The 27,001-nt window shown below is 28.0% G+C and overlaps 1 protein-coding gene across 1 annotated transcript; it reads right to left on the minus strand.

Moving 5' to 3' along the window:
* Window positions 1-642: 642 nt before the first annotated feature.
* LOC100205716 (F-box only protein 8) lies at window positions 643-25,372 on the minus strand. The gene is made up of 7 exons (XM_065812153.1): window positions 24,969-25,372; window positions 16,075-16,156; window positions 15,620-15,691; window positions 15,403-15,518; window positions 15,092-15,160; window positions 2,474-2,589; window positions 643-1,432 (listed from the first exon to the last, which is right to left on the minus strand). The coding sequence occupies exons 1-7, from the start codon at window positions 25,157-25,159 to the stop codon at window positions 1,137-1,139; spliced, it is 942 nt and encodes a 313-aa protein (XP_065668225.1). The 5' UTR covers window positions 25,160-25,372; the 3' UTR covers window positions 643-1,136.
* Between the last annotated feature and the right edge of the window lie 1,629 nt (window positions 25,373-27,001).

The following is a 27,001-nucleotide window of genomic DNA, read 5'->3' on the forward strand; positions in this document are numbered from 1 at the left end:
AGACGAAATTAAAGTTAGTTCTGTCAAAACTACGTTTGTTAATGAAAGTAACATTCAGCTATTCGTGACTACTGTTGTTGGTGGGAGTGTTGCGCAAATCAAATCGTAATAAACGTAAATCATTTGGATTGGCTGTTTGTATATAATAATTAATGTCCCCCTTGGTAACTTGTAAAAATAGCGAGTTTTTTGAAGTCTCGCCCTCTTAGAGTAACCTATCAAACAACAACGGACTCGAGCAACTCTAGCTGTGATCTACAATCTTCTTTGTGTTTATCTCATATTTGTATAATAATATTATTTAATATATTAATAAATTGAACTCGTTGTACAATACCACTCTTAAGTACTACAACACAGGGTTCGAAACGAGCTCTGGGTATATTTAGCGTCATCGGTAAGGTAGAAAGCGTTAACTTACTAGTTAATTGCTCTTACGCGGTGCTCTGTGACAAGACCAATAGGTCTTCTTGGGTCTAAAACAAAAATTAAAAATAACAAAATGTGCATGTATTTACATACATGTATTATAATTGTATATACATTTATGTATTAAATATCAATGTACACATGTATCGATATAGGTATACTGTTATAGATATAAGCATATTATCGTTGACGTTATTTATATTTATGTGTAAGTTTCTAAAACAAAAACGTACATGTTTATTTATTTCAGAACCTGATTTCCCATTATAATGGGGAATAAAATTTAAATCTTTAAAAAAACTCTTTTAAAACTAAAATTACTACAAAATGGTAGGTGCTATTTTATATAAAAACTTAAAACATGTTTTCAGAACAAAAAATCCTCTAAAATATTTATAAAAAATTTCAAAACATCATGGCAGAATTTATTTTACAAAAAAAAAAAAAAAAAAAAAAAATTTTTTTTGGACAATTTCAAAATATTTATTCTCAGTCATCTACGTTTTAAAACTTCAATCAAATAATTTGATGCAACTTGTTAAAAATTCTGCAAAAATAAGCTGAAAAGAAAAGTTCATTTGACAAAAAAAAAAAGAACTACAAAGAGAAAAGAAAAAAAAAACTATACATAAAAAAAAAAAGTTACAAATTACAATTATAAGTACAAACATTACATTTACACTTCTAAAGATACAAGCATTTTTATATCAACACGAACAAGTAAGCTTCATTGGCAAAGGTTTCAGTTCAAATATAGCACCATACGGTCTATAAAATGGAAATTGACGATGTTTTGCATTCTGCAGAGAATGACAATCGTCTACAATATGTCCATTTAAATAAACGTCGTCATATATATCGCTCATTAATTCTACATTTATGTTCTGTAAAACTTGCCGGTTATTTCGAATAAATTCTCGTTTTGACATTTTCGTTTTTACGTGAGGACTGTATAAGTCCACGCTGAGTAACAATATTGAATAACATATAACGCTAAGTTGCTCTAAATAAATATTTTTACAAATCAAGTCATGCTTCAAGAATATTAAAAATCATGCACTAAGTATTTATAAATTTTGAAAAAGAATTTATAAATTTTTACATTGCGGAATGTAAAACTCAAAAAATATCGCTGAAATTTGCTTTATTTTAAATAACATCATTGAACTGTCAATACTTTAATGATAAAATATTATTTTCGTAATAGTTTAAATAAGGTATGGTTTAAATTTACAACGAAACTTAAACTAACTAGTTAAAATCAATTTTCTTTACCTAAAACCTTTCTTCACACAAAAGAAATATAATTACTAAAAGTGTTTAAGTTGTACTTGGTGATCAGAGTTGACTGCTAGTTCTAAAATCCCGAAATCGAATGAAAACAATGACACTTTTTTTGAAAAAAAAAACGTCCTGTAAGGACCCGCCTACAAAAACAAAGGTGGGATAGTAACAAGAAACTAATATTTTGACAATAGTACAGATATAAAAAATGAGTATTAATATAAGTTTAACACATAAACATATTACTTCATATTATTTTTAAATATTTACTTTTATACTAAATGGAGATTGTACCAAATTATTTAAATATACTAACAGTGAGGTAGTTGTTTCAGTATACTAGGATTGTGGCATATTTGTATTTTAAAGTATTATAAGATTTGCGGTTGATATGATTAGTTGCAGAGGTTTAGAGTTACATCAGGGTAGTTTACAATTTTGTGTAATAAATATGATAGGATTTTAATTTTCTTAATCTAAGCGCCGCTTAAATAAGGAAAGAAGAAAAATTGAGAAGGTTGTTTGATAGCCATGTGTAAAAAATCCACAGCTCCACAGGTACAAAGCTCCATAAAATTAGAAATGATATAAAAATATTTTTAAATATTGGCTTTCGAATTAAATAAGCATAAATTTAAAAATTGTGAATTTTCTTAATGCCACATGCCATTTTAACCTCTCTGAAAATTCATATAAGGTTTTCAAAAACTAAATGATAAATCGTATAAATAGATTATATTTGTAAACAAAAAATAACTACCTTTGTTAAATCCATACTGAGGATTACATTCTAAATATTTCTTCGCTATCAGATCAATTAAAAGTTGAAGAAAGTATCCTCTCTGTTCTGGTGGCTTCACTTTTTTGAAAATGACCCTATATAAAAATAACTTAATGCCTATACATGAATATACAACTTTATATATGAATATACAACTTTATATATGAATATACAACTTTATATATGGATATACAACTTTATATATGAATATACAACTTTATATATGAATATACAACTTTATATATGAATATACAACTTTATATACAACTTTATATATGAATATACAACTTTATATATGAATATATAACTTTATATATGAATATACAACTTTATATATGAATATACAACTTTATATATGAATATACAACTTTATATACAACTTTATATATGAATATACAACTTTATATACAACTTTATATATGAATATGCAACTTTATATATGAATATACAACTTTATATATGAACATACAACTTTATATACAACTTTATATATGAATATACAACTTTATATATGAATATACAACTTTATATATGAATATACAACTTTATATATGAATATACAACTTTATATATGAATATACAACTTTATATACAACTTTATATATGAATATACAACTTTACATATGAATATACAACTTTATATATGAATATACAATTTTATATATGAATATACAACTTTATATATAAATATACAAATTTATATATGAATTTGTCACTTTATGTTTATTAAATTTATTTAGTAGTCATGTATAGTTTATGCATGCAATCCATGAAAATTGAAAAAAATATTCTCATGTTCTGGTGGTTCCACATTTTTGAAAATAATTCTACATGACTCTCTCTCTCTCTCTCTCTCTCTCTCTCTCTCTCTCTCTCTCTCTCTCTCTCTCTCTCTCTCTCTCTCTCTCTCTCTCTCTCTCTCTCTCTCTTTCTCTCTCTCTCTCTATATATATATGTATATATATATATATATATATATTATTGGACAAAACATTTGCAACCAACATCGAACAATGCTAAAAAGTGTTCCTAATTTTACATGTCTTAAAAACAAAACGAACTATACTACCACAGCAAACAGTTCAAGAGTCTGGAGTCATAGCATGCCATGCCATGAGCAACCAGCTGACAGGTGACAGCACACAGGCAGAATTTCGTTGACAAGTGCCATTTTGCAGTGGACAAAACAAGTGCAACTTTTTTGGTTTGTTTCATTTACTTAAGTCTGGTCTGTGTCAACGTCATGGAAGTTTTTTAATAATTAAAGGAAGTATCCAGAAGTTTCTAGAAGCATGCAGAAGCTTTCAGAAGTTTCCAGAAGAAGCATCTGGAAGCATCCAGTAGCATCCAGAAATACCCAGAAACATTCAGAAGCATCCAGACGCATCCAGAAGCTTCCAGAAGCATTGAAAAGAAGCATCTAGAATCTTCCAAAACAGGTTCATACAGGTTCATTTTACTATATAAGAGACATGTAAATCAACATGTAATTCAGTCAGTATATGGAAGTCAATCAGGCAGTATTATCAAGACAGTTTATTGAAGTGAGTTTTATCAAAGTGTTTTATCGAAGAACATCAATACGAGAAGTGAAATACAACAAGTGTTTCATTACATCAATATAGTCCACATCCAACCAAGACATTGTGTTTCACAGAGCACTATTGTATCATCACAAAGTAAATGTAACACGGTAAGCCTTAAGAAGCGTGATTATTTATTTTTATTATTTTTATGACTTCAAGTGCAAAAATGGCTCCTGACAGTCTATGATTGGAACTAAGAAAGAAAATTATTGGTGATTACGTAAGTGGAATGTCACAAAAAAGTATTTGTGATAAATATCGCGTGAAAAAATGGACCATATCAAGACTATGTTCCAAATATCGTTCTACGGGGAAGTTGGCAGCAGATAACAAAGGTGGAAGACCGCATTCCACCACTTCTAAAGAGGATTCTATGATTGTCAGATCCGTCAAAAAGGATCCCTGGATATCATCAGTCGAGATACAAAAGCAATTACAGCTGCCTGTATCGGACCGAACAATCAGACGACGTGCTGTTGAAGCCGGATTGTTTTCTCTACGCCCTGCAAAGAAACCGCTGATTTCACTAAAATACCAGAAGAAAAGACTCCTGTTTGCTACATCTCATATTGACTGGAATGTGCAGAAATGGCGAACTATCCTGTTCAGTGATGAACCGAAGTTTAACATCATTGGGAGCGATGGCATTTGCCGTGTACGTCGATTGGCCGGAAAACGCCTCGATTTACGTTACTGCCATAAGACTGTGAAGCATGGTGGAGGTAATTTAATGATCTGGGGGTGTTTTTCTGCTAATGGTCTAGGTCCAATACATCGAAACGATATAATAATGGACCGTTTCATGTATAAAAAAATCCTGAAAGATGTTATGTTACCTCATGCTGAATGGAATATGCCAAAAAAATGGGTTTTTCAGCAAGACAACGATCCGAAACACACTGCAAAAGTAGTCAAGCAGTGGTTTCAAGACAACCACCTATCGGTGACGGATTGGCCGCCTCAATCTCCAGATCTCAACCCTATCAAGAACCTGTGGGAGATCGTCAACCGCAGAATTATTCGTGAAGGTGTTCGTAATAAGGATCAACTGTTTGAACAAATCCAAAAGGCCTGGGTAGCGATTCCACAAAGTTTCATTGATCACCTGATTGAATCTATGCCTTGAAGATGCAAGACTGTGATCGACAACAAAGGATTTGCCACGATATATTGATAGCGAAATACAGCTTGGTCAACATTTTGTCGAGTTGCACTTGTTTTGTCCAGAAGGAAATCAACTTTTTTTAATACTTTTTTAAATTTATTAATTTTCGTGTACAAATAATGAACTTTGTGATGAATAAAACTTGAAGAACTTTGTCTCTAAACAGTTACATAGTTATTTCTCTAAATTGAAAAAATGCAGCACTTTTATATAAAGAAACTAAATTAGCGTTATTTGGTTGCACTCGTTTTGTCCGATACTGTGTGTATATATATATATATATATATATATATATATATATATATATATATATATATATATATAGAGTCATGTAGAGTCGTTTTCAAAAATGTGGAACCACCAGAACAGAGAGAATATTATTTTTAACTTTCATTGATTGCATGCATAATGTTGCAATATTTAGCAACTTCAAGGTACAATAACTCAAAAACTGTAAAGAATTAGTCAAAAACAACTGCAATGATGGATTATTTGGGTGAAAAACTATTACCCTACAAAATTTCAGGTGATCACCATCTTTATTTAAAAAGTTATGGTTTGTCAAAAATCGTAAAAAGCTGCTGTAAGCTCCTGATACACAAATATTTCGGATTTTGGTTATTTTTAATTTATAATCATAACTTTTAAACAAATTGGTCAATCAAGCTGAAATTTTCTGGATTGTATTTTTTTTCATAAGATCTGTGTGTTGTCAAAGTTTAAAGCAAATCTGAGATGGTACCCTGGGGAACTTTCAAAAAACTAGGTGATTTGATATGGAATAACCCAACAACTGTTTAAAGTAATACGTTAATAGTTAATATTTTTTTCCGGATGTAGTTACACCTAAAAAAATTTCTATTTGTAACAACATCTGTTTAAAATAATGCGTTAATAGTTAATATTTTTTTCCAGATATAGTTACATCTGAAAAAATTCCTATATGTTACAACATCTGGGAAAAAATAATGCATTATTATTTAATAAAATCTTCAGATATAGTTGCGCAGATTTCAACTTGTTTCTCCGCGCAGCGGCCTTGTTCGTCAAGATTCGTTTTTTGGAGTTATAGAGTTGGGAGAGGGTTATAAACCACTATTAAGTAGCCTCCTCATCTGTAGTGGCCTTCTCGGCCTTGAGGAGGTGAATAACAAAACAAAACAAAAAAAGATGTCATTACATTTTGAAATTTCAGAAGTTGTTGGACAGATGTTATTATACTTCATTGTATTTACAGATGTTGTTGGACAGATGTTATTATACATCATTATATTTACAGTTGTTATTGGACAGATGTTATTAGACAAGGTAAAAACTGATGTTGTTCCCATGACCCAATATATTTGTTATATAACTTTGAATTGAAACTTTTGGAAGTGTGCTCGCAAACAACAAAATTCTTAATCTTTTTTTTCTTTATTTTTTAGTATTATTTATTTTAAATTAAATTAAAAACGTTTCTGTTGTTTTGAATGTCCATAATCAAGCATGTTAATTCAACTCCAAAAAGGAAACAAAATTATGTAGTCATCTTTTAGTAAATGGCAATTTTATTGTTTTTATTTAATATCAAAGCTGCAGTAACATATTTTTTCCGGTAGTTAAACAAATGCATTAATTAAGCTTTTTGTCTGATTTCCCGGACTTCACATGAAATAAATTCAAAAAAAATCATCCATCCTTTTCCTTGTACGCTTATGAGTGACCCTCTCCCCATACTTGCGTACGTAATTTTTGGATGGCCCCATGGCAACCAATTTCCAACTCTGAATATCGTTCTTGAAGACTTGATGCCGAGCGCATATAATCGCGCTCATTGATAACAAGTTTCAGTATTACGAGCGCGAAATATCGCACTGGGCAATTTTATTCATCACATGCACTGATATATATATATATATGTTTATATATATATGTTTATATATATATATATATATATATATATATATATATATATATATATATATATATATATATATATATATATATATATATATATATAGATAGATAGATATATATAGATATATATATAAACATATATATATATATATATATATATATATATATATATATATGTACCTATATATATATGAAATAAATACCTCTTAAATAAATACCTCTTAAATAAATACCTCTTAAAAAATTATAAAAACAAATGACCAAATTAAACTATCCCCATTCCAAAGAAAATTATTTCATAATTACTTTCTGTAACTTCCCGTTAACAAAAAAATATAGTAATTAAAAATTTTTTATAATAATTTATAACTTCCTGTAAAATATTTTTTCTATAAATTGAATTTTTTTTGAGATTTAGTAACTCTTCCTGATGATCCAGCGATGGTGAAACTCCGAGTCGAAGATAAAAGTTAGATAAGTGTTTTTTACTAATTAATTATATATATATATATATTTATATATATATATGTATATATATATATATATATATATATATATATATATATACAGTATGGTGCAAAACTGAACCAGAGTTTTTAAAAAAATACAAAACTATGGTTTATTTTGTTTTCAATATATTAGCGCTGTCGGGATTATTACAGTAGCAAAGTGCTAATTTTTACGACTTTTTACACATCCTCCTTTTACCCCAATGCACAAGTATTTTTATCTAATGACAAACATCTTTTTACTCGGTTTTGCACCATACTTGATGAAGGCAATATCTTTATTATTTTTCTCAAATTAATTTAATAATTTTGTGTGCAAATCAATTGACTATATTTATATCTAAAATAATTTTCTATTTTCATAAATTTTATTGTTTAAATTTATTGTTTTTGATAGTTTTTTTAATATAATGGGAATTTCAAAGACAAAGAGTGATTTAATAAAAAAGATGATCGAAGAAGGAAATACAACTCGTAAAATTGCTTCTAAATTAAAAGTTAGTCAAAGTACTGTGCAACGAATTAAAAAAAAATGTGGACATATTCTAAAAAAAAATGTGGACATATTCTAAAAAAAAATGTTGGCGGTCGACCAAAGAAGTTAATCTCAAAAAAAGTAAACTTTGAGCAATTGAAAAGAAAAAAAAACCATTACTTAGTAAAAAAAATATCAAAGCAAGATTAAACTTAAAAAAATATGAAAACTTTACCGAAGATGATTGGAAGAAAGTTATTTGGTCAGATGAAACTAAAATTAATCAGTATACCACTGATGGCCGCCAATGGAGCTGGAAAAGTGAAGGTGAACCATTAACCCAAAAAGATTTTATTCAGACAGTAAAACATGGGGGAGGCAATATTAAACTATGGGGGTGTATGACGGCTTATGGATTGGGACCAATTCGAAGAATAGTTGGAAACATGAATAAGGAAATGTATCTTGATATTTTACAGCACGAATTGTTGGAAACTGTTGAAAATATGCCTTACCCAATAAATGAGGTCATCTTTCAACAGGACAATGACCCAAAGCACACTGCTAAAATGGTTAAGAATTGGTTAGCTTCGCAGGACTTTCAAGTGCTAGAATGGCCAGCACAAAGTCCTGATTTGAACCCAATAGAAAATATGTGGTCACAATTAAAAAAAGCGCTCGTTAATAACTATTCTGACTCTCCATCATCCATTAATGTGTTATATAAACGAGCTCAAGAACAGTGGGAAAATATTTCATTAAACCTTTGCGAAAATCTTGTAAAGAGCACAAATAGAAGATCAGCAGCAGTTAAAAAAGCTAAAGGATTATGGACAAAATATTAAAAATTGACAAAATTGACAAAAATTGACAGTTTTTTTCGCGTGGTGCCAAATTGATTCACCATGTTTTTCATTTATTATTTTGTAAGTAAATATTTTTCTTCAATAAATACTTAATAAAAATTGTGTTTTTCATAATAATTCCTACCAGCAATATTAATTCTCAAAATGCTAAACTCTTTATAAAAAAATAAAATTATTATGCATTCTGGTTCATTTTGCACTATACTGTGTATGTATGTATATATATATATATATATATATATATATATATATATATATATATATATATATATATATAAATATATATATATATACATATATATATATATATGGCGCAGTGTTTACTCACTCATAAGTTCCTTTATGTATGTATGTGTTCTGTTTAAATGTTCGAATATTCTGCTTAAATAATGAAATCTATTTTGATGCAGTGTGAGCTTATTAACTAACTAGATACTCCAACTATAAAACCTACGCTCACCCTTATCTCTAGTATTTTGTTAGACATAATATTTTTCCTAATGTTTTTCCGAAATATCATACCTAATGTTTTAAGGTACTGTTTTCAGGAAGTAGCTTCTTTTAATTACTCCAGGTCAGGTCAGGTTCAAGATCATCACAATCACCCTGCTACTGGTATTATGTAACCCAGTACTACCTGCTCCATGCTCTGCTGCCTTGTAGAGTGTACTTTTTCAGGCAAAGGCAAAGAAACAAACTCCAATTTAAAAATCCCCTGCCTTGGGGCTCTTGGTTGAGTAAAGACTAGAGATGGTGTCTTGATAAAAATACTCAATTTGGGCAGATGTTAACTGCATCCAGCTACTGTCTCGTACGAGGCCTCCTAGGCAAAGACTTTATGGGTAAGCAGAGTAATTCTGTTAACCAGCCTCAAACCCCTTCTTCAACTATTAGGCTGGCGTAGATGTAAACCTGTGTTACATTGTTTCCTGCCTATGATGATGAATGCTGAATTTTCACATAAGGAGCCCTATATTACGGCTTAAGGTTAATTAACAGGACTGAGAAAATTGCATAGCTGTTGGAGATTAAATTCTGATTCCCTTCTTCTCCTACCATTGGTTGCTGCTGTAATGTATTATATAGCAAATAATATATAGTATATTTAGCATATTAAAATGTTTTATAATTAAAAAAAGTAGTTAATATAGGCGCAAAATAAAATTGAATTAACAAGTAAAACTGCAGTTTTTTCATTTTGAGAAAAAATATCGATGTCTTGTGTGATGTATGTTATGTGGTTTCTAAATGTAACTTTAGTGATAATTGTAAATTTTTGTTAATGATTTGCTTGCCGTAATGTGACAAAAATATTTCTATTTTAAACGAGGAAAAACCTCCACAAAAAAATCTAGTTCTCGTAAAGAAAAAAAAACTAGAAAGTTATGAGTTTTGTTTGATTAAACATGAGATAATAGCTTGTTTGAGTAGCGAACATAATTTTATAAAAAAAAGAAAGAGATTACAACTATGAGAGAGTAACTCAAACTTGGCAGATGAATTCAAACTACATTAACAATGTGTTTTTAAACTTTTTCTTTGAGTGAGAGGTTCAGCAATAAAGGAATGTCAACAATTTTGTGATAGTTGTTTGCAGTAAATAACAAAAGAGTTTTTTTGGAGTTAAAATCTACAAGCCACTGCAAGCCAAAGCTGTTACAGAAGAGAAATCAGAATAAAGCTTGGCTGCTTATTCTAAGCAATCAAAAAGTGAAGGTCAAGACAATTGACCTTCACTTTTGATATTGTCAAGACAAGAGTATAAAGTTGAGTTGTCAGAAAGATCATTATTGTGGATAAGAAACCCTTCACAAAGAATGACCCTTGTGGTACCCTTAAAGTTACTGGAAACGAAGAAAAGTGGAAACCTTTGAGAATGTCATTTGTTTTTCTCCAATTTTTAAAAAATGAGCTACTGTGGATCCAAATAATTATAGACCTATTTCACTGACACGTAATTGTTGATGCAGCATGTAAAGAATGATTAATGTGCATGTTATAGAGTATATAACTCATCATAAGTTAATAACTCATAACCATCATGGTTTGCTCAACAAACACTCCACCTGTACGAATCTCTTAGAATCACTAATGATTGGAACACCGCACTCAATAACAACTAAATAACGGATGTTGAATATATTGATTTCCATTTGACTCATTGATTAGTTAAACTTGCATCGCATAATATAAGAAGTAATCTTTTAAATTGGATTTCTGCATTCCTCACCAGTAGATATCAACAAGATTGTAGTTTTCTATCAAACTCAATACACTATGTTAGTGGAGTTCCACAGGGTAGTGAGAACTTTATACAGATGATATAAAGTTATATAGTTACTATCGTGACATGAATCTAAGCCAAGATTTAGCCTTGTACTCTGGGCAGAAACATGGCAACTATCAATTGCTAGTAGTAAGTGTTTTGCACCTAGAATAGTACCTCCCTCATTACTTAAAGGTAAAAGGATAAAAGTGAGTATATAACTATAAAAATGAGTGTACTTTGGCTCAGTCTTCTAACCCAAAAGATCTAGGAGTAACAATGGATTAAAATCTTAACTATAAAAAACATATTTTTAACGCCATCTATCAAGCTCACTTTAGTGCATACTTAATATTGAAATGTTTTAAAACTCGCAACCCTTGTATCCTAGTTAGAGCTTTCACTTAGTAAGCGACTGGGATTGATATTTGACTGGGGCTGGCACTAGGTTTGATAAAATATAGCCGGGGCTGGGTTTGTGACCAGGGCTGCATAAACATTTATACATCCTAAAGTATATTTTTTTAATTCAAAATTCACCTTATATTTTGTATATATATGGATATATAAACATCATTATGATCATCATAATCATCATTATGATCATCATAATCATCTTTATGATCATCATAATCATCATTATGATCACCATAATCATCATTATCGTCATCATCATCAGAGTTTCCTCTTTTATGCTGTTTCTCTAATATAAACAATCTAGAGCTTTTTCTTTTCTTTACTAAAGCTCATTCATACAATTTGTAAGGCACTCTCTTCAAGTTTTCTTACTTCTACCACTACCATTATCTCCTGAAGCTGCTACCTCTCTACATGCTGATAACTAAATCACTTTAGTCTTTTCTAACAAATGCTGTTCAATGTAATGTTTTTTTCTAATCTGTCTAAGATTATGCCTCCTTTTCTTGTGTTGCTAGAGTCACACCACACAACTACCTAATCATCTTCTCTTTTGGCAAATACTACACCATATAAATACTAAAGTTTATATAAATATGAAAGGATATTGTATGCCAGCATCTAAATAAAGAGTAAACATATATGTTTATATCCATAATATGTGTGCATAAAGTGCATCTCAGAAGCTTTTATTCCTTCTTCTCAATTTTAAGTCAAGCCTCATTCTACTCCACACTTTTCACCATCTTTAGCAGTTGCTTTATTAAACATTAATTTTTTTTTTTTCATCTTTTTTACAAGAACATCTCTCTTAAAAACAAATGTCCTTTTATTATTCCAAGAAGCCAATGTAAAAAGGTCCTGTCTGATGTTAAGCTGTGTTATTTTCAGTTTACTAAGTCTTGTATCTTATCTTATCTTAGATTAAGTCTCTAAAACCTAACATCTATAATGTATATTATAGATGTTAGGTTCTAGAGACTTCAACAGTGTCATTAACTACAGTAAGTCTAATTTAATCTCTAATTCATTCAAAAGTTATTTGCAGAGAAATCTTACTCTAATTTGACTCTTGAACCTAATAGCCATACTCTTCCTGCCAGTTAAACAGATTAACACATTGTTAAACATCCAAATCACTCTGGCTTCCAATGCTAATTTTAATTCTCAATTAAACATTTCTGCAGTTTGTGCTCCAGACAAGATTTCCAACAGTCTTAAAAGTGTTTTTCAGAACACAATTTTTGCTAATCTTTTCAAAAGTGCTATATAAATGGTTTCAATTTTTTTGAAACTATACAAAACAATTTGACCTCCAACTATCCTACGACTAATTCACTCTGTTATTAGTTTCTTTATATAAAGATTTAGAAATTATTAAATCATTTCTTTCAAACTGCAGTATTAAAGTTATTCTTGAAGACCTAAACTCTTCTTTATTTCATGTAACTTTAAAGGTACCACAAGATTATATATTTGCTCCTTTGTTTCCTATCTACAATAATGATCTTCATGAAAATTTTACATCTAAAGTGGCTCTATTTGCTGACGACTCAACTTTATACTCATGTCTTGACAAAAACTTGTCACATTTTGATTGCTTAGAACAAGCAGCCAATTTTTAATCTGATCTCTCTTCTGTAACAGCCTAAGGCTTTCAGTGGCCTATGGATTTAAATTCTGGACTTAAAATTTAACATTTTTGTTAGACAACAAAACTCATTTATTTACAGCAAAAAAATACTGCAATATTGTTGGCATTCTTATATTGATGAATAACAATCTTCATAATCTCAGACAATATCTAAAACCACATTGTAAATGTAATTGGACCTGCCAATTTGAGCCACTCTCCCATTTTTGTAAGATTGCATTTCTTTTTTTTTTTCTACAAATACTATCATGGTCAATGCTCAAACAAGCTATCATCTCTATTACAATAAACAAAAACTCATTCTTGCTTGGCTTCTTATGCGACAAGTTGCATTCTGTTACTGTATATCTGTTCCTTCATGCTATTAAAACTTTTATTAACCCAGTTTTTTTCACATCAAAAAAACCTTATAACTCTTACCCATCTTCATGTTTTCCTTTTTTATAAAACCTACAACTATTAAGTCTTCAGTTAATTGTTTCATAATATTTCAATTTATTCTCTATTTAAAAGTAACTCATAACTTAATATTGGTTGCTCGCAATCTTGTTGGAAGTAAATTAGAGTTTAAAAATATATAAATATATGCCATTACTTAATAAATAGTAAATGTAAACATAAAATTATAATATGTAAAGTATTATAAATTTTTTTCTAGTCCCGGCTATCAACCCCTGCTAAATCTTATAATTTTTCTGATACTGTGGCCAGGGTCAGGTTTTCAAAAAAGCTTCATTTTAAGCTGGGTATAGGGCTACGGTCACTTCCTACTTTCACTACCTAAATAAGATGTTTTAGAACACTGTTTTCCAGTTTAGTCATCACACCAAATTGGATTGATTAAATCAGTTAAAAGTGTCAAATTTCATAAGAAAATTAGAAACCTTGGAAATTTGTGATATATTTTCGTATTTCTTAAAACCACAATTGATTATGACCATGTATAAGAAATATTTTACAAGTTGCTATTTTATGATATAGTTGTTCAACTAAAATTGTCCATCAATTGTTTAAATATTGTTTTAAATCAAATTCCTTCAAGTTTAAGTAATTTAATTGATAAAATATCTTATTAAGTTGTAGTGCCACTTGGCAGCGCAAAGTGGTGTTATGAGGTTGTGTTGCCTAGCCTTTTTTAATTATTCTGGAAATATAGTAATGTATGTTTAGCAAAATGTAATATGTGCTTACAAATATCTTATGCTATGTGGTATTGTTACAGCAATTTGTGTTGATAGAGCTAGGCTGTTATAGCTATTCTTTTTTTGAACAAATAAAGTGAATGAAAAGGTATTTGTGGATCCTTTTTAGAAAAACTAACAATTTTTTTTCCAAAAAAAAGTGAGATAATTGGGTCAAGGCTCATGCAGGATTTCCACATATCCTCTGGGGTTAGCGTGCCAATGCATACATTATTTTCAGTACATACACCAACTAATTAAAACATAGGCTAAACTATGAACATCTATGCACAAAACTTATATAAAAGATTTTTTATTCGTCCTTTTATTTTTTTCTGAAAAATCTAATTCTACAATCAGTAATCAAAAATAACCACAACTGCAGACCTACTTATGAAATATCACTGATGCCAAAAAACTGAGTGATAGTTGATAATCAACTGTTATTCAGATCAAAAAACTGAGTAATAGTTGATAATGGAGCTTTCTAAGTATTATTAAGAGCTATTATGACAAAAAAATAAAAAATTTTAATACATATTTTTTTGCTTTATTACATATATAATTTCAAAAATATACCTCATGCTGTCACAAATTGTCAAAGAAAAGAAATTTTGCATTTCAACTAGTTTCTCCAAAATGTCTTCTCTAAAAATTCATTATATATATATATATATATATATATATACATATATATATATATATATATATATATATATATATATATATATATATATATATATATACACACACATACATACACACACACACACACACACACACATACACACACACACACACACACACACACACACACACACACACACACACACACACACACATAAATCAAATCAATGTAAATGGAATTTGAAAATAAATACACAATAAACCTTTCTACTAATAAAAGCTGAACACTCCTGCTATTGAGAGATGTACCATTTATAAACTTTGCAATATCTTCAGATGTATCTTCGAGGACGTTATTCATAAGCAGAAGTCTTATACCCTAAACAAGCATAAAATGAAAATATTCCTATTATATAATTAAGAATAAAAAATATAATAAAAATTAAAGCTGTTTTAATTGACTTATTATTGGGTCTATACCTCATGTGGTTTGAAAGCAAAAAGCAATGTTGTTTCATCAAGAAGCAGATACAAGCTCTTATAAATGGGTTTCTAAACAATAAGGAAACATTATTAACAGCAAATTAAATCTCTTATAAATTTTTTAGTAAATGAAAAAGAAGTATAGAGAAGCAGATACAAGGTCTATAACTTTTTTTTAAACAAGAAAGAAGCATTGAGAACCAAAACATCTTCTTAAAAATCTGTTTCTAAATGAGAAAAAAGATTGTAAGGCAGATACAAGTGTCTAAAAATCTTAACAAAAAGAGACAAATATTAGGAGTCAGATATACAGTTATTAAACCAGTTTCTAAATAAAATAATAAAAAAGAACAAAAAAAATGAAAAAAGCTCCTTTGAATTTAGAAAATAAATTTAAACAAAACATTTTCTATTATTGCTACTCTTTTCAATAAGAAACTAAAAAAAATTACTTCTTTGAATATCTGTCTGCAAAAGCTGGGTTCTTTAAGTTTATCATAAATTGAAGTATAACTCCATTTTGAATAACATAACCTTTAAGGAAATAATTTATAATGTATTAATAAAATATTGTATAATGATCAACTTCCACCTTTTAAATTTAAAAATAAAATAAAAACAATTAACATATAAAATTATATTACATCACCTAAGAATACGCCCATTAGGAAGTGATAGGGGCCCCGGCTAAAAATGAGACTTTTTGCAAACCCGGCCCCGGCGAAATTATAAGATTTAGCAGGGGTTGATAGATGGGGCTACAAAAAAATTTATAACACTTTATATATTAAAATTTTATATTTACATTTACTATTTGTTAAATACTTGCATATATTTATATTTTTGAACACTTATTTACTTCCAAAAAGGTTGCAAGCAACCACTATTCATTTATGAGTTACTTTAAAATAGAGGATAGGGTTAAAAAGCTAGGAAATGGTTAACTGAAGACTTAAAAAGTTGTAGGTTATATATAAAAGGAAAACATGAAGATGGGTAAGAGTTGTAAGGACAGATTAGAAAAAAACATTGTATCCAACATTTGTTAGAGAAGATTAAAGTGATCAGCATCAGTGATTAGTGATAAGCATATAGAGAGGTAGCAGCTTCAGGAATAAATGGTAAATTTATTTTATATTTACCATTTGTTCCTGTAGCTTATTCCGGGTCTATTTTATTAAACTAGGCCCCAGTCAAATTTAAATCCCGGTGGCTTACTAACCCCAATCATACCAGGATTGGAAAAAACCCAACCCAAATGGGTTTATTTGTTTTTTGGGGGGGCGGGTTTTATGGTTTTTTTTTTTAAACTATTCAAAATTCCAAATTTTTATTGTTGTATGTGTACTGTAATCTTACCACATTAGATCTATGATGCACAAGAGGACTCCTTTAACTTTAAATGATACTAATTGCATTAAATTAAAAACATGTTCAGAATATTTTTGACTAGGAAAAAATCACAAAAATTATTATGGTGATGGAGTTTTTTAGAGTTAGTTAGTCAATATAAATTAGCAGTGTTCGATTTCACTTTCCTTCCGAGAAAGTGGAAATTTTTTAAATGATCCATATTTTTATATAGAAAAATAAATTGTTTTAATTATACAATTTATGTGACAAAAAAAAGTTAAGTTTAAATGAGTTTCCAACTTTCCAGGAAGTAGAAATTATTTAAAGATCAATCACTTCCTTGAAGTTTTTACATGGTAATAAAATTATATTATTACTATTAATTAAATTCGACTTCCCTACACTTTCCAATCACTTTCGATTGGAAAGTTATTAAAAAGATTTATTTAATTCTTATCTATTTTATAAATTTCTGACCACCCTGAGCTTATTAAGACCTGCCCCAGATTATTAATTTTCAAAGAAAAAAAAAGTTTAAATGTAAAATTAAGATTTACTATTTGTTAAATGAGCTGTCTTGATTGCGCAAAGACGTTAAGCAAAGATAAGTATCTCTTATACTTATAACTGAACTATTTGCGCACTTAAAGCTAAAAATGGTTTATTGTTAATTGTAAAAAATAAATATATTTAGTGCCATTGATAAATTAAATTTTTTTTTATTATATAATTAAATAGAATTAAATTATTCATTTAATTTTAAAGAGTTCTTATTTTAATGCCAAAAAATATAAAGTAATTTTTGGCGTTATAATAAGACGTTATAATACTTTAAAATATATTTAATAAAGTCTGGTATTTCAAAAATACAAGCATTTTTTTTTTTACTATTTTCTCTTTTTAAATGGAATTCAAAATGAATATACTCAGACGCCAAACGAACTTCAATCTCACTAGGATAACTTATATTAGCTAAAGGATAACTTCTATTGACTATGCTTCAACCTGGAAATTTTTTTTGCACTTACTTTGATCACGTGATTATGATATTTTTAAACAATAAGGCCATTTTGTCAAAATATTTTATTTCTCGACCAGGAATAAGTTCTATTGACTATAATATAATCAACTATATTTTAAAAAGAAATCTTATCAAATAAAAAAAATAAAAATAAAAAGATTGTATAAATATTTTTTTGACTTTTCAATGGAAAGTGTAGGTAAGTAAGGTCAAATTTAATTAATATTAATACTATAAATTTAATGTCATGTAAAAATCTAAAGAAAGTGATTAACTTTCCGGATATTAGAAATGGATTAATTTCAATCCATTTCCACTTCTGGGAAAGTTGGAAATATTCATTTTTTTCCCCTTCAAACAATAAAGTATAGTTAAATAAACATTTTCCAATATAAATATATTTAATTTGCGAACACTTTCCAAATCAAAGGAAACTACTTTCTGAAACTGGTAAGAAAGCGAAATCGAACACTCCCAATATAAATGTTGCAAACTTTTTTTTATACTAACATTATACTATCCAGCTTCCTGGAAAAGGCCTGATCAACACTATGCAGTAAATATCTTAATTTTCTTATTTTATATGATCATAATTGTTTTTTTAAAACAGGGTGATAATGATGATTAGCCAATCTGGGGTGACATTAAATACAACATGTTTTTATTTTTTAGATTACGGACAGATTTGTTTTGCAAGTAGATTCGTGCCTAAGCCTAGATTTTTCTTAAGAATATCTAAAACAATTTGTTAAAAACCATTACGGTGTCTTTACCACTAAGTTCTTTATTTTTTCCTGGAAGACATTTTATCAACTCAGTCTTAGTCATATCTCTAGTCTTATATATATCTCCAGTCAGTCATATAAGTAATTGTTTGAACAAATAAACTTTCTGTTGAGCTATCAAGTCTGGTTTGTCCACCATGCTTTTTTGGAACTGATCCCCAAGATTAACTTATTTATGTAATGTTCCTTATGGAATGTTATAAGTTTTAGCAGCCTTCCTTATGGTAAATCCATGATTATTCACTTTATTTACAGCTGTTTCTAGGTCTGCTTGGGTGTAACTTGTTTTATAACATCGGCTTTATTCCTTTCTTTTGTAATTTTGAGGCAAATTTCTTAAAATCAATGAAAAGAACTTAAATTCTTCGTAAAGAAAATATCATTTTAAATAAGCTAGTAATTAGATACAGACAAGCTACAACCTAAATTTTGATTTTATTAGAACAATATGTACCTGAACTCAATGTGTAGCAACTTTTATGTGTAGCAACTTTTATGGTGTTTTGTTACATCGTTTTTAAGAAAGCCTAATAAGTTACTTAACTGCATGAACTCTTGCTGTTTATACACAATAGAAAAAGGCTAAAAAAGGCAAATTGTTTGCGCAGCCAAAAAAAAGCTTCTATGCAAAAAAGCTTCTATCTAAAGCAACTGAATCAAAATAACACAATATATAACTCTATTGTGTATGTTTCCTTTTAGTAAACTTGGTTTTGATGCTCATTCTCACCCTGCTGTTCCCGGTTATAAAATTTTTAAATCTGTAGACAGATGAGTGTAAGTATCATTTTCATCAGCGAACCCTATCCTTTGTGAGTGCATACAAATTTCCAACATTTTCTCTTAATAAATAAGCAAACATATTGCAAACTTGCATGCACATAAGGTATGGATTTATCATTTTAAGGTTGTATGCATTCACAAGGGCAAGTCCACAGTCTAGTAAACTGTAGCATAATTTTTTTGCCTCACAATTTTCCACTTTCAGACTGTGATAAAAAGTGTAACAATTTTTATATATAGTGTTCTGCTTGTGGCTTTGTACTAAATTTTGCAGTTTATAATATAAACTTTAAAAAATAAAGATCAATTACTAATATAAAATGACAGATCTAAAACGTTCAGACATATAGGCATTTGAGAGGAGAGGAAAGATATAAAATAATAAGTAACCTCTTGTAGTTTGAAATTTAGTTAATAGAATGATTTTTATTTTACTTTATAAACATTTAACTAATTTGCCCTAATATTTTAAGACATATTAAAATAATATTTTTTAATATTTAACTTGCTAATGGTTAAAAAATTATTAAGCTACCAACATGCTAAAAAAAAATGATTGATTGGATTTTGGATTCTGTAAGGAGTTTAAACTAAAACTATATTCTAAATACCATCTTGTATATAAAGACAGTGCATACAAGAGTATTTATAATATAATACTTGCAATTTGTTTATAATAATTTATTATTATAAACAAATCTCGTGTTTGAGTTGAACGTTCATGAGCTATCAAAATAACGTTTGCAGCGAACGATAAGTAAACGTTTGCTGTTTGTTATTTGAACGTTCGTATTGAACGTTCAAGAACTGTAAATTGGAGTTCACAAAAGTTGGTTCATGTAACAATTTATGAGTAATTAATTTTGTTTATAATAAAGCATTTATAGGAGCTAAAACCAGACTTATTAGTTGTAAAATAAAATATTTAAAATATATATATATATATTTAGATTTTTTTATTTTTTTAAAGTGGGTTTTTTTGGATTAGGCATTTTTTCCAAACCTGCATCATACCAAAAGAGATGGAGATTTTCAATGTATTGAATGTGCCACTGCGCTAATCCCAAAATGAAAAAATCAATAAAACAAAAGTGAAAAAATAATATATATAAAAACGAATGAAACAAGTAGTAATTTTATTTTTTTATAATAATGCTGAACTTAATAGCGTCCCTCTGAGCGTTTTTGACACGGAACTCTTGGCAGCTATTGCAACCAAGGTACTGGTGAGAAAGAGTTGCAGCACTTTTTTTTATAAGAAAATGCAAACAAAAGTGTATGTAAATATCTAACTTATGTAAAACTTCCAAATATGTGTTGTTCAAACATATATAAGGTTTTACAGTTTAATTTTTATTTGAAAATTGCTTTGTAGCAATATCTCCTTAATTTTGATCTACAGCATTTATCTGCTGTTTTATTAAGTTTTTTGTTTCTTAAATACTATTAAAACATTTGACGTATTATACATATCAGTGGCCAAAGTGGTTAGCTTCCAGCATTCAGATGCAAAGCGCTGTGGTTCAAATCCTAGCATAGACACGTTTTGTTTTTGTTTTTATGTTTTTCAATTTACTCTGCTACTCTAGAAGGTGCTGCTGTGAAGGCTAAAAAAAAAAAAGAGTAGCTAGCAAAAACTTCAAAACTTTATTTTATTAATTAAAAGTCTTCTTTATGCCAGATTGAAAATTTTTTTAATGTATTGAGTTAAGGGGCAAATTTGAACCTTACAAAGCGACACCAATGACAGCACAATAAACCTAAGCTATCAAGGTTATGCACATAAAAGAAAAACAAACTATTTTATAAATTTCTTATAAGCTCTATGTATTCTGAAAAGGTGTATATGTTATATTTTTTGTTCTTTAAGCAATTTTTTAAATGAATTATTTTTCTACTATTGACTAATAAATAGAGTAAATGAGGAATAAGTATAGAAATAATCAGCGTGGAAAAGACAAGTAAAGAAATGATTGGCATCGTGAAGACTCATTTTTTACTGGTCCGGACAGCTAGGAGATAACAAAATAAAATTAAAGACATTCTGAATTAAAAAAACAGACAACATTCTAGTCTACTAAATTGCATTTTTGTGGTTTTTTAAAAAACGATAAAATTTCATTTGTCTCCTCAATTATTTTGATGGTTTTTATTTAATATATACTTGATTTGGTTCATTTTAAACACAAAGAGTTGTTAAGAGCTGTTTTTTACCATAAACCTTATCAGTAATGTTAACTATTAGGTTTATATACATAAATACATATATATATATATATATATATATATATATATATATATATATATATATATATATATATATATATATATATATATATATATATATATATATATATATATATATATATATATATATATATAATTAATTAGTAAAAAACACTTATCTAACTTTTATCTTCGACTTGAAGTTTCACCATTGCTGGATCATCAGAAAGAGCTACTAAATCTCAAAAAAAATTCAATTTACAGAAAAAAATATTTTACAGAAAGTTATAAATTATTATAAAAAATTTTTAATTACTATATTTATAATTAAAAATTTTTTATAAAAAAACTTTTTTATAATAATTTATAACTTCCTGTAAAATATTTTTTTCTATAAATTGAATTTTTTTTGAGATTTAGTAACTCTTCCTGATGATCCAGCAATGGTGAAACTTCAAGTCGAAGATAAAAGTTAGATAAGTGTTTTTTACTAATTAATTATTGCTCTGTTCTTTAAGAACATTGACCACTCTATTTGTAAAATACACTAACATAATTTACATATATATATATATATATATATATATATATATATATATATATATATATATATATATATATATATATATATATATATATATATATATATATATATATATATATATATATATATATATATATATATATATATATATATATATATATATATATATATATATATATATATATATATATATATATATATATATATATATTCTTATAGTTTGACATCTAAACTTACAGTTTGTAGTAAAAAACATCTTAACTACTCTTTGATATATAACAAGTACATGTCAAAACCATTAAATTTAATTAAGAAAACAAATTAAATTTAAAAAATAAAAAATACTAGAATGTTTTTATTTTTATTTTTTTACTGTTTACATACACCTGACTGACAAGTAGGTAGAAGATGCAAGGAGTGTTAATACATGTTTTATAATGTTTTTATAATACTAAGTGACTTTTATAATAAAGTATTAACTTACTTTTAATGAATTTAATAAGAAAACCAATGTTATTCAATTTAACAAAGAGTTATATAATTATAAAAATGATCTAATTTTTTTTATTAATGTATTTATGCTTTTCTCAACAAGTGTCTGAAAAAATTTGGTTAGGTTAATTTAAAAAATTTCATCGAAAACGCAATTGTTGCTATAAGTCTTGTTGTTTATAAAATCAATCATATATTGCTTTAAAAGGTTTACATTTATTATTTTAAAAATGTACTTTTTAAATAAAATAAAAAAATAATATACATTATATTGTTTATCATTGTATAATTTATTTGTTAAATTAAAGTTGTAAATAAACTTTAATTTAACAAATAAATTTTACAATGATAAACATATAATTTACTAAACTTTATATAATTTATGAATAAAATTTATTATATATAATAAACTTTACAATTTTTTTTTTTAGTAAACAATTAATAAAAGTAAAGTTTTGCTTTGTTTACTTTGTTTTACATAAATGTGTAAGAAAAAATTAAAATTAGTAATTTTATTGTTATTTGAAATATCTGAAAAGGTGTGGGCAAGTTGACGCAACAAAGTATTATAAGCATGGTCATACATAGTGGCAAATCATTGCTAACAAAAAAAGCCTTTGAACATTTGTATTTTTCAAAGCAATTTATCACCAGTTGAATTTTATATCATGCACCACAATTACTTGCTCTTTGCGAGACTAAATTGAATTCCACTGTTTCATCTTCAGATCTCAGTGTTGATGGCTATATATCCTTTTGAATCACAAAAATTTTATTAGTCACATGCTTGGCCCGGGCATATACTTGTACATCAATTCACCTATTTGTCTTTAAATCATATTTGAATCCTCTGACCATTTTTTTTTTAATGTTATTCGCCTCTCTAAGGCGAAGAGGTCACTGCAGTTGAGGAGGCTACTTTATTATTGTAACAACCCTCTCTCAACTCTTTAACTTCGAAAAACAAACTTGTTCTCCTTTAGGTGGTTCTGACCATGCTATGATCTCTTTAAATTTTTTATTTTGTACTTCTTAAGACTCATTATATCATTGCAATTTTTACCAATACCAAGCTAACTGGGATTCTTTTTGTGATTTTCTTAGTGACAGTTCTTGGGCCGATGCCTGGGCGATGCCGACTCTCTACTGGGCGATGCCAACTCTTTACTGAAAAGTGTAACATATACCTGACCTTCTGGACTTAAGCAGGTATGAAAACTTTTATTCATTCTTATAGGTTTTGTCAAGCCTGCTATTTCTAATGGTAATTTATCCTCCTTTTTTTTTCAATTTTTTTCACAAGAAGTATAACTATGGTTAACACACTATATAGAGTACACAGCTTGGGTCTGGAATTTTTACAAAAAACAGTTTGAAAAACAACAAGTACAAAAAGAGCTATTATGTCAGTAAAGGAAATAAAAGTCTAGTCATAAAAAACATATTGATGAATTTATTTTAATGTCATTATAATACAATATGATTATGATGCATAAAGTTTTAAATTATATAACTAAACTAGAGTGACATTTAATTGAATTTCTAATTAGAACGAGAGAAATATTATTATTCATACCCAGAAAATTAACAAAACAACAATAAAGTCAGAAGTGATAAAACACTTTTTTACCAACCAAAGTTACAAACTTTTGAAATGATCTAGGACAAGAATCTATTGATTTAAAATCAATTGATCAATTAAAGAAAGAATACAATCAAAGTAACTATGGAAAAAAATGAAGCAGAATAACAAAGATTGACTTGAAACTCCTTAAAACATGAAGTAAACAAAAAAGCCAACCCAAATATTATTAAAAAAGCTTTGTTTATGCAACTCTTGGAACTCTCAATTCTATCATTTGTATATAATTTATTAAGGCATCAAACATAGTTACATACACTTTATGATAAAATTGAATAAGATAACTTACATTTATCTATACCTTTTTGTTTAATTACTCTCTTTATTAAAAATACAGATAGAACTGTTTATCCATAATGTCATTTGATTTTTTTTTTTTTTTTTTTGTGAATATTTGTTAATATATTATTCTATAATTAAACTTATTAATTTAATCTTTTTTTGCTCTATTAATTAGTGTTTATTGTACATACTTTACTAGTCTTAAAAAAAAAACATACCCTTTCCACAATATATCATCGTCGCCTAAATCTTTCCAAACACAAGAAGCTAAGCAAAGATCAGTGGCATTAAGATTTGATAAGATAGAAATAGCAATTTCAGGAGGCATTTCTTTTAAATCTTGAAATTGTTGTTGAACGTTGCAGTTCAGATTTCTCTTAGAAGACGAAAAGCTATTTACTTGTCCCATGTTTTTTGGCTACTGTGGAATATATATTAAACATGTCACTAAGAATTATAGGTCCAGATAATTAACTTTATTAAATAACATCTTGCTTTATCTTTAGGAATTTTCACTGGTTCTTATTTAACTCAATCAAAGTTTTTTTTACACATAATAGTTTCTTTTACACGTAATAGCTGACACAAACAAACTTAATTCGCGCAACTTGGTTTTTAGCACACTCCGTGTCATAAGGGAGACTCCTTGAGAACACTCTTCGCAGCGACCCAAAGATTAAAATAGGTCGCTGTGCGGTATATAGCTAGCTCTTTTAATTAACTATTTAGATTTAAAAAACTCGTTGAGGCTACACTGATTTCATGCAAAGCTTCAACGTTAAATCAGGGGCATATACTCTGCTAAATTTCTAATAATAGGTTTATATAATAATAGATTTACTATATTTTATTATAACTTACTTTAAGAAATATCTTAATATTTTTTAAACTTTAACCAGATATATTGTATATTTAGATATGGCTGTTTTATAAAAAAAAAATTTATCCTCACATTTAAAAAGAGGCAGTTCAAGTATTCGTAATAACGAAAAAAGTCTTGTTCACGCAACTGATAGAGACAGACACCCGCCAGGTGTCTGTCTGCCTCAATAGCGTTGGTGGGGTGAAAAGTTTTGTGGCATTATTAAAGAATGTCACTTATATAACTCATATTTCACTTTTTCTAAGACCCAGGTTGAGATGTATTTTTTAATGATAATATTAGAACTTGATTAATGTTTTATTGCCTTAGACTACACATAAAATAGACTTGAGTGAAAAGTTTTTGGTGTTATTATGAATACATTTTGGTGTTATTTTGAATACACCAAATATATATATATATAACTTGGTGTTATTTATCACACAGAATACATTTATAAAACTTGGTGTTATTTTATCACACAGAATACATTTATGAAACTTGGTGTTATTTTATCACACGGAATACATTTATGAAATTTGGTGTTATTTTGCCACACAAAATACATTTATGGGAACAGATATTTCTTAAAGATGTTGTTTTATAACATTTACTATGTTGTTTTGAAATTAAGTCAATATCCTGCTCTGGATGCAATGCTGCAAGGTTGTGCGTGCCAGTCGATTGATTTTAGTTTGTTAGTTATAATGTAACATACTGTTGTATAAAATTTTACGCCACCAAAGTAGTTAGCTTCGTCATTTTGCATCGAATCTCGTAAATTTTAATTTTCAATTTAGCTTAAATAACTTTTATAGCGTTGTAATATACCTTTTCAATTTTTTTCACGTCACCAAAAAGGTATGGGTTTCAAGCGTTTGGAGCAAACGTAAGATGCGGTCAAATATGTGTTTTGTTAAATCATTTTCAAATAGCTGTGTTTTTTTTAATAAAAGTTTGTTTATAATTCCAAGTGTTATTTGCTTTGTTTGTTGCTTTGTTGAGCTATTTTGAGATTCTTGGAAATTTAAATTCTAAGATCAAAATTAGATCAAACTACTAAAACTAACCGGCATGGCTTTTCATTGTTTTACATTTAGCTCCATAAGTCAGGTTGACGTCAATTTAACAATCTTTGCTTACATTTTGCAGAAGTATATATATGTAAAACGTTAAAATATATGATATAAACGAATTTTGTTCAAGAATACTTAATAAAGTTTTTCAAGTTCATACAAAAATAAAATACAGCCTCAACTTAGATAACGGAGCCCTTGATACTACGTGTGGAGTTCCTCAGGGTTCAATCCTAGGTCCATTATTGTTTTTAATATATATTAACGATATGCATAAAGCTTCCCAAAAAATATCTACAATTATGTTTGCTGA

The sequence above is a fragment of the Hydra vulgaris genome, chromosome 12 (assembly GCF_038396675.1).
Source record: "Hydra vulgaris chromosome 12, alternate assembly HydraT2T_AEP".
Lineage (NCBI taxonomy): Eukaryota > Metazoa > Cnidaria > Hydrozoa > Anthoathecata > Hydridae > Hydra > Hydra vulgaris.

What these genes read in the sequence shown, in the direction of transcription:
- LOC100205716 (XM_065812153.1), bottom strand. Translation starts at nt 25,159, where the DNA reads ATGGGACAAGTAAATAGCTTTTCGTCTTCTAAGAGAAATCTGAACTGC. An exon ending in GCAGACAGATATTCAAAGAA is followed by an intron (nt 15,692 to 16,074) that starts GTAATTTTTTTT and finishes CTTATTGTTTAG; the next exon opens with AAACCCATTTATAAGAGCTT. An exon ending in TTGCTTTCAAACCACATGAG is followed by an intron (nt 15,519 to 15,619) that starts GTATAGACCCAA and finishes ATGCTTGTTTAG; the next exon opens with GGTATAAGACTTCTGCTTAT.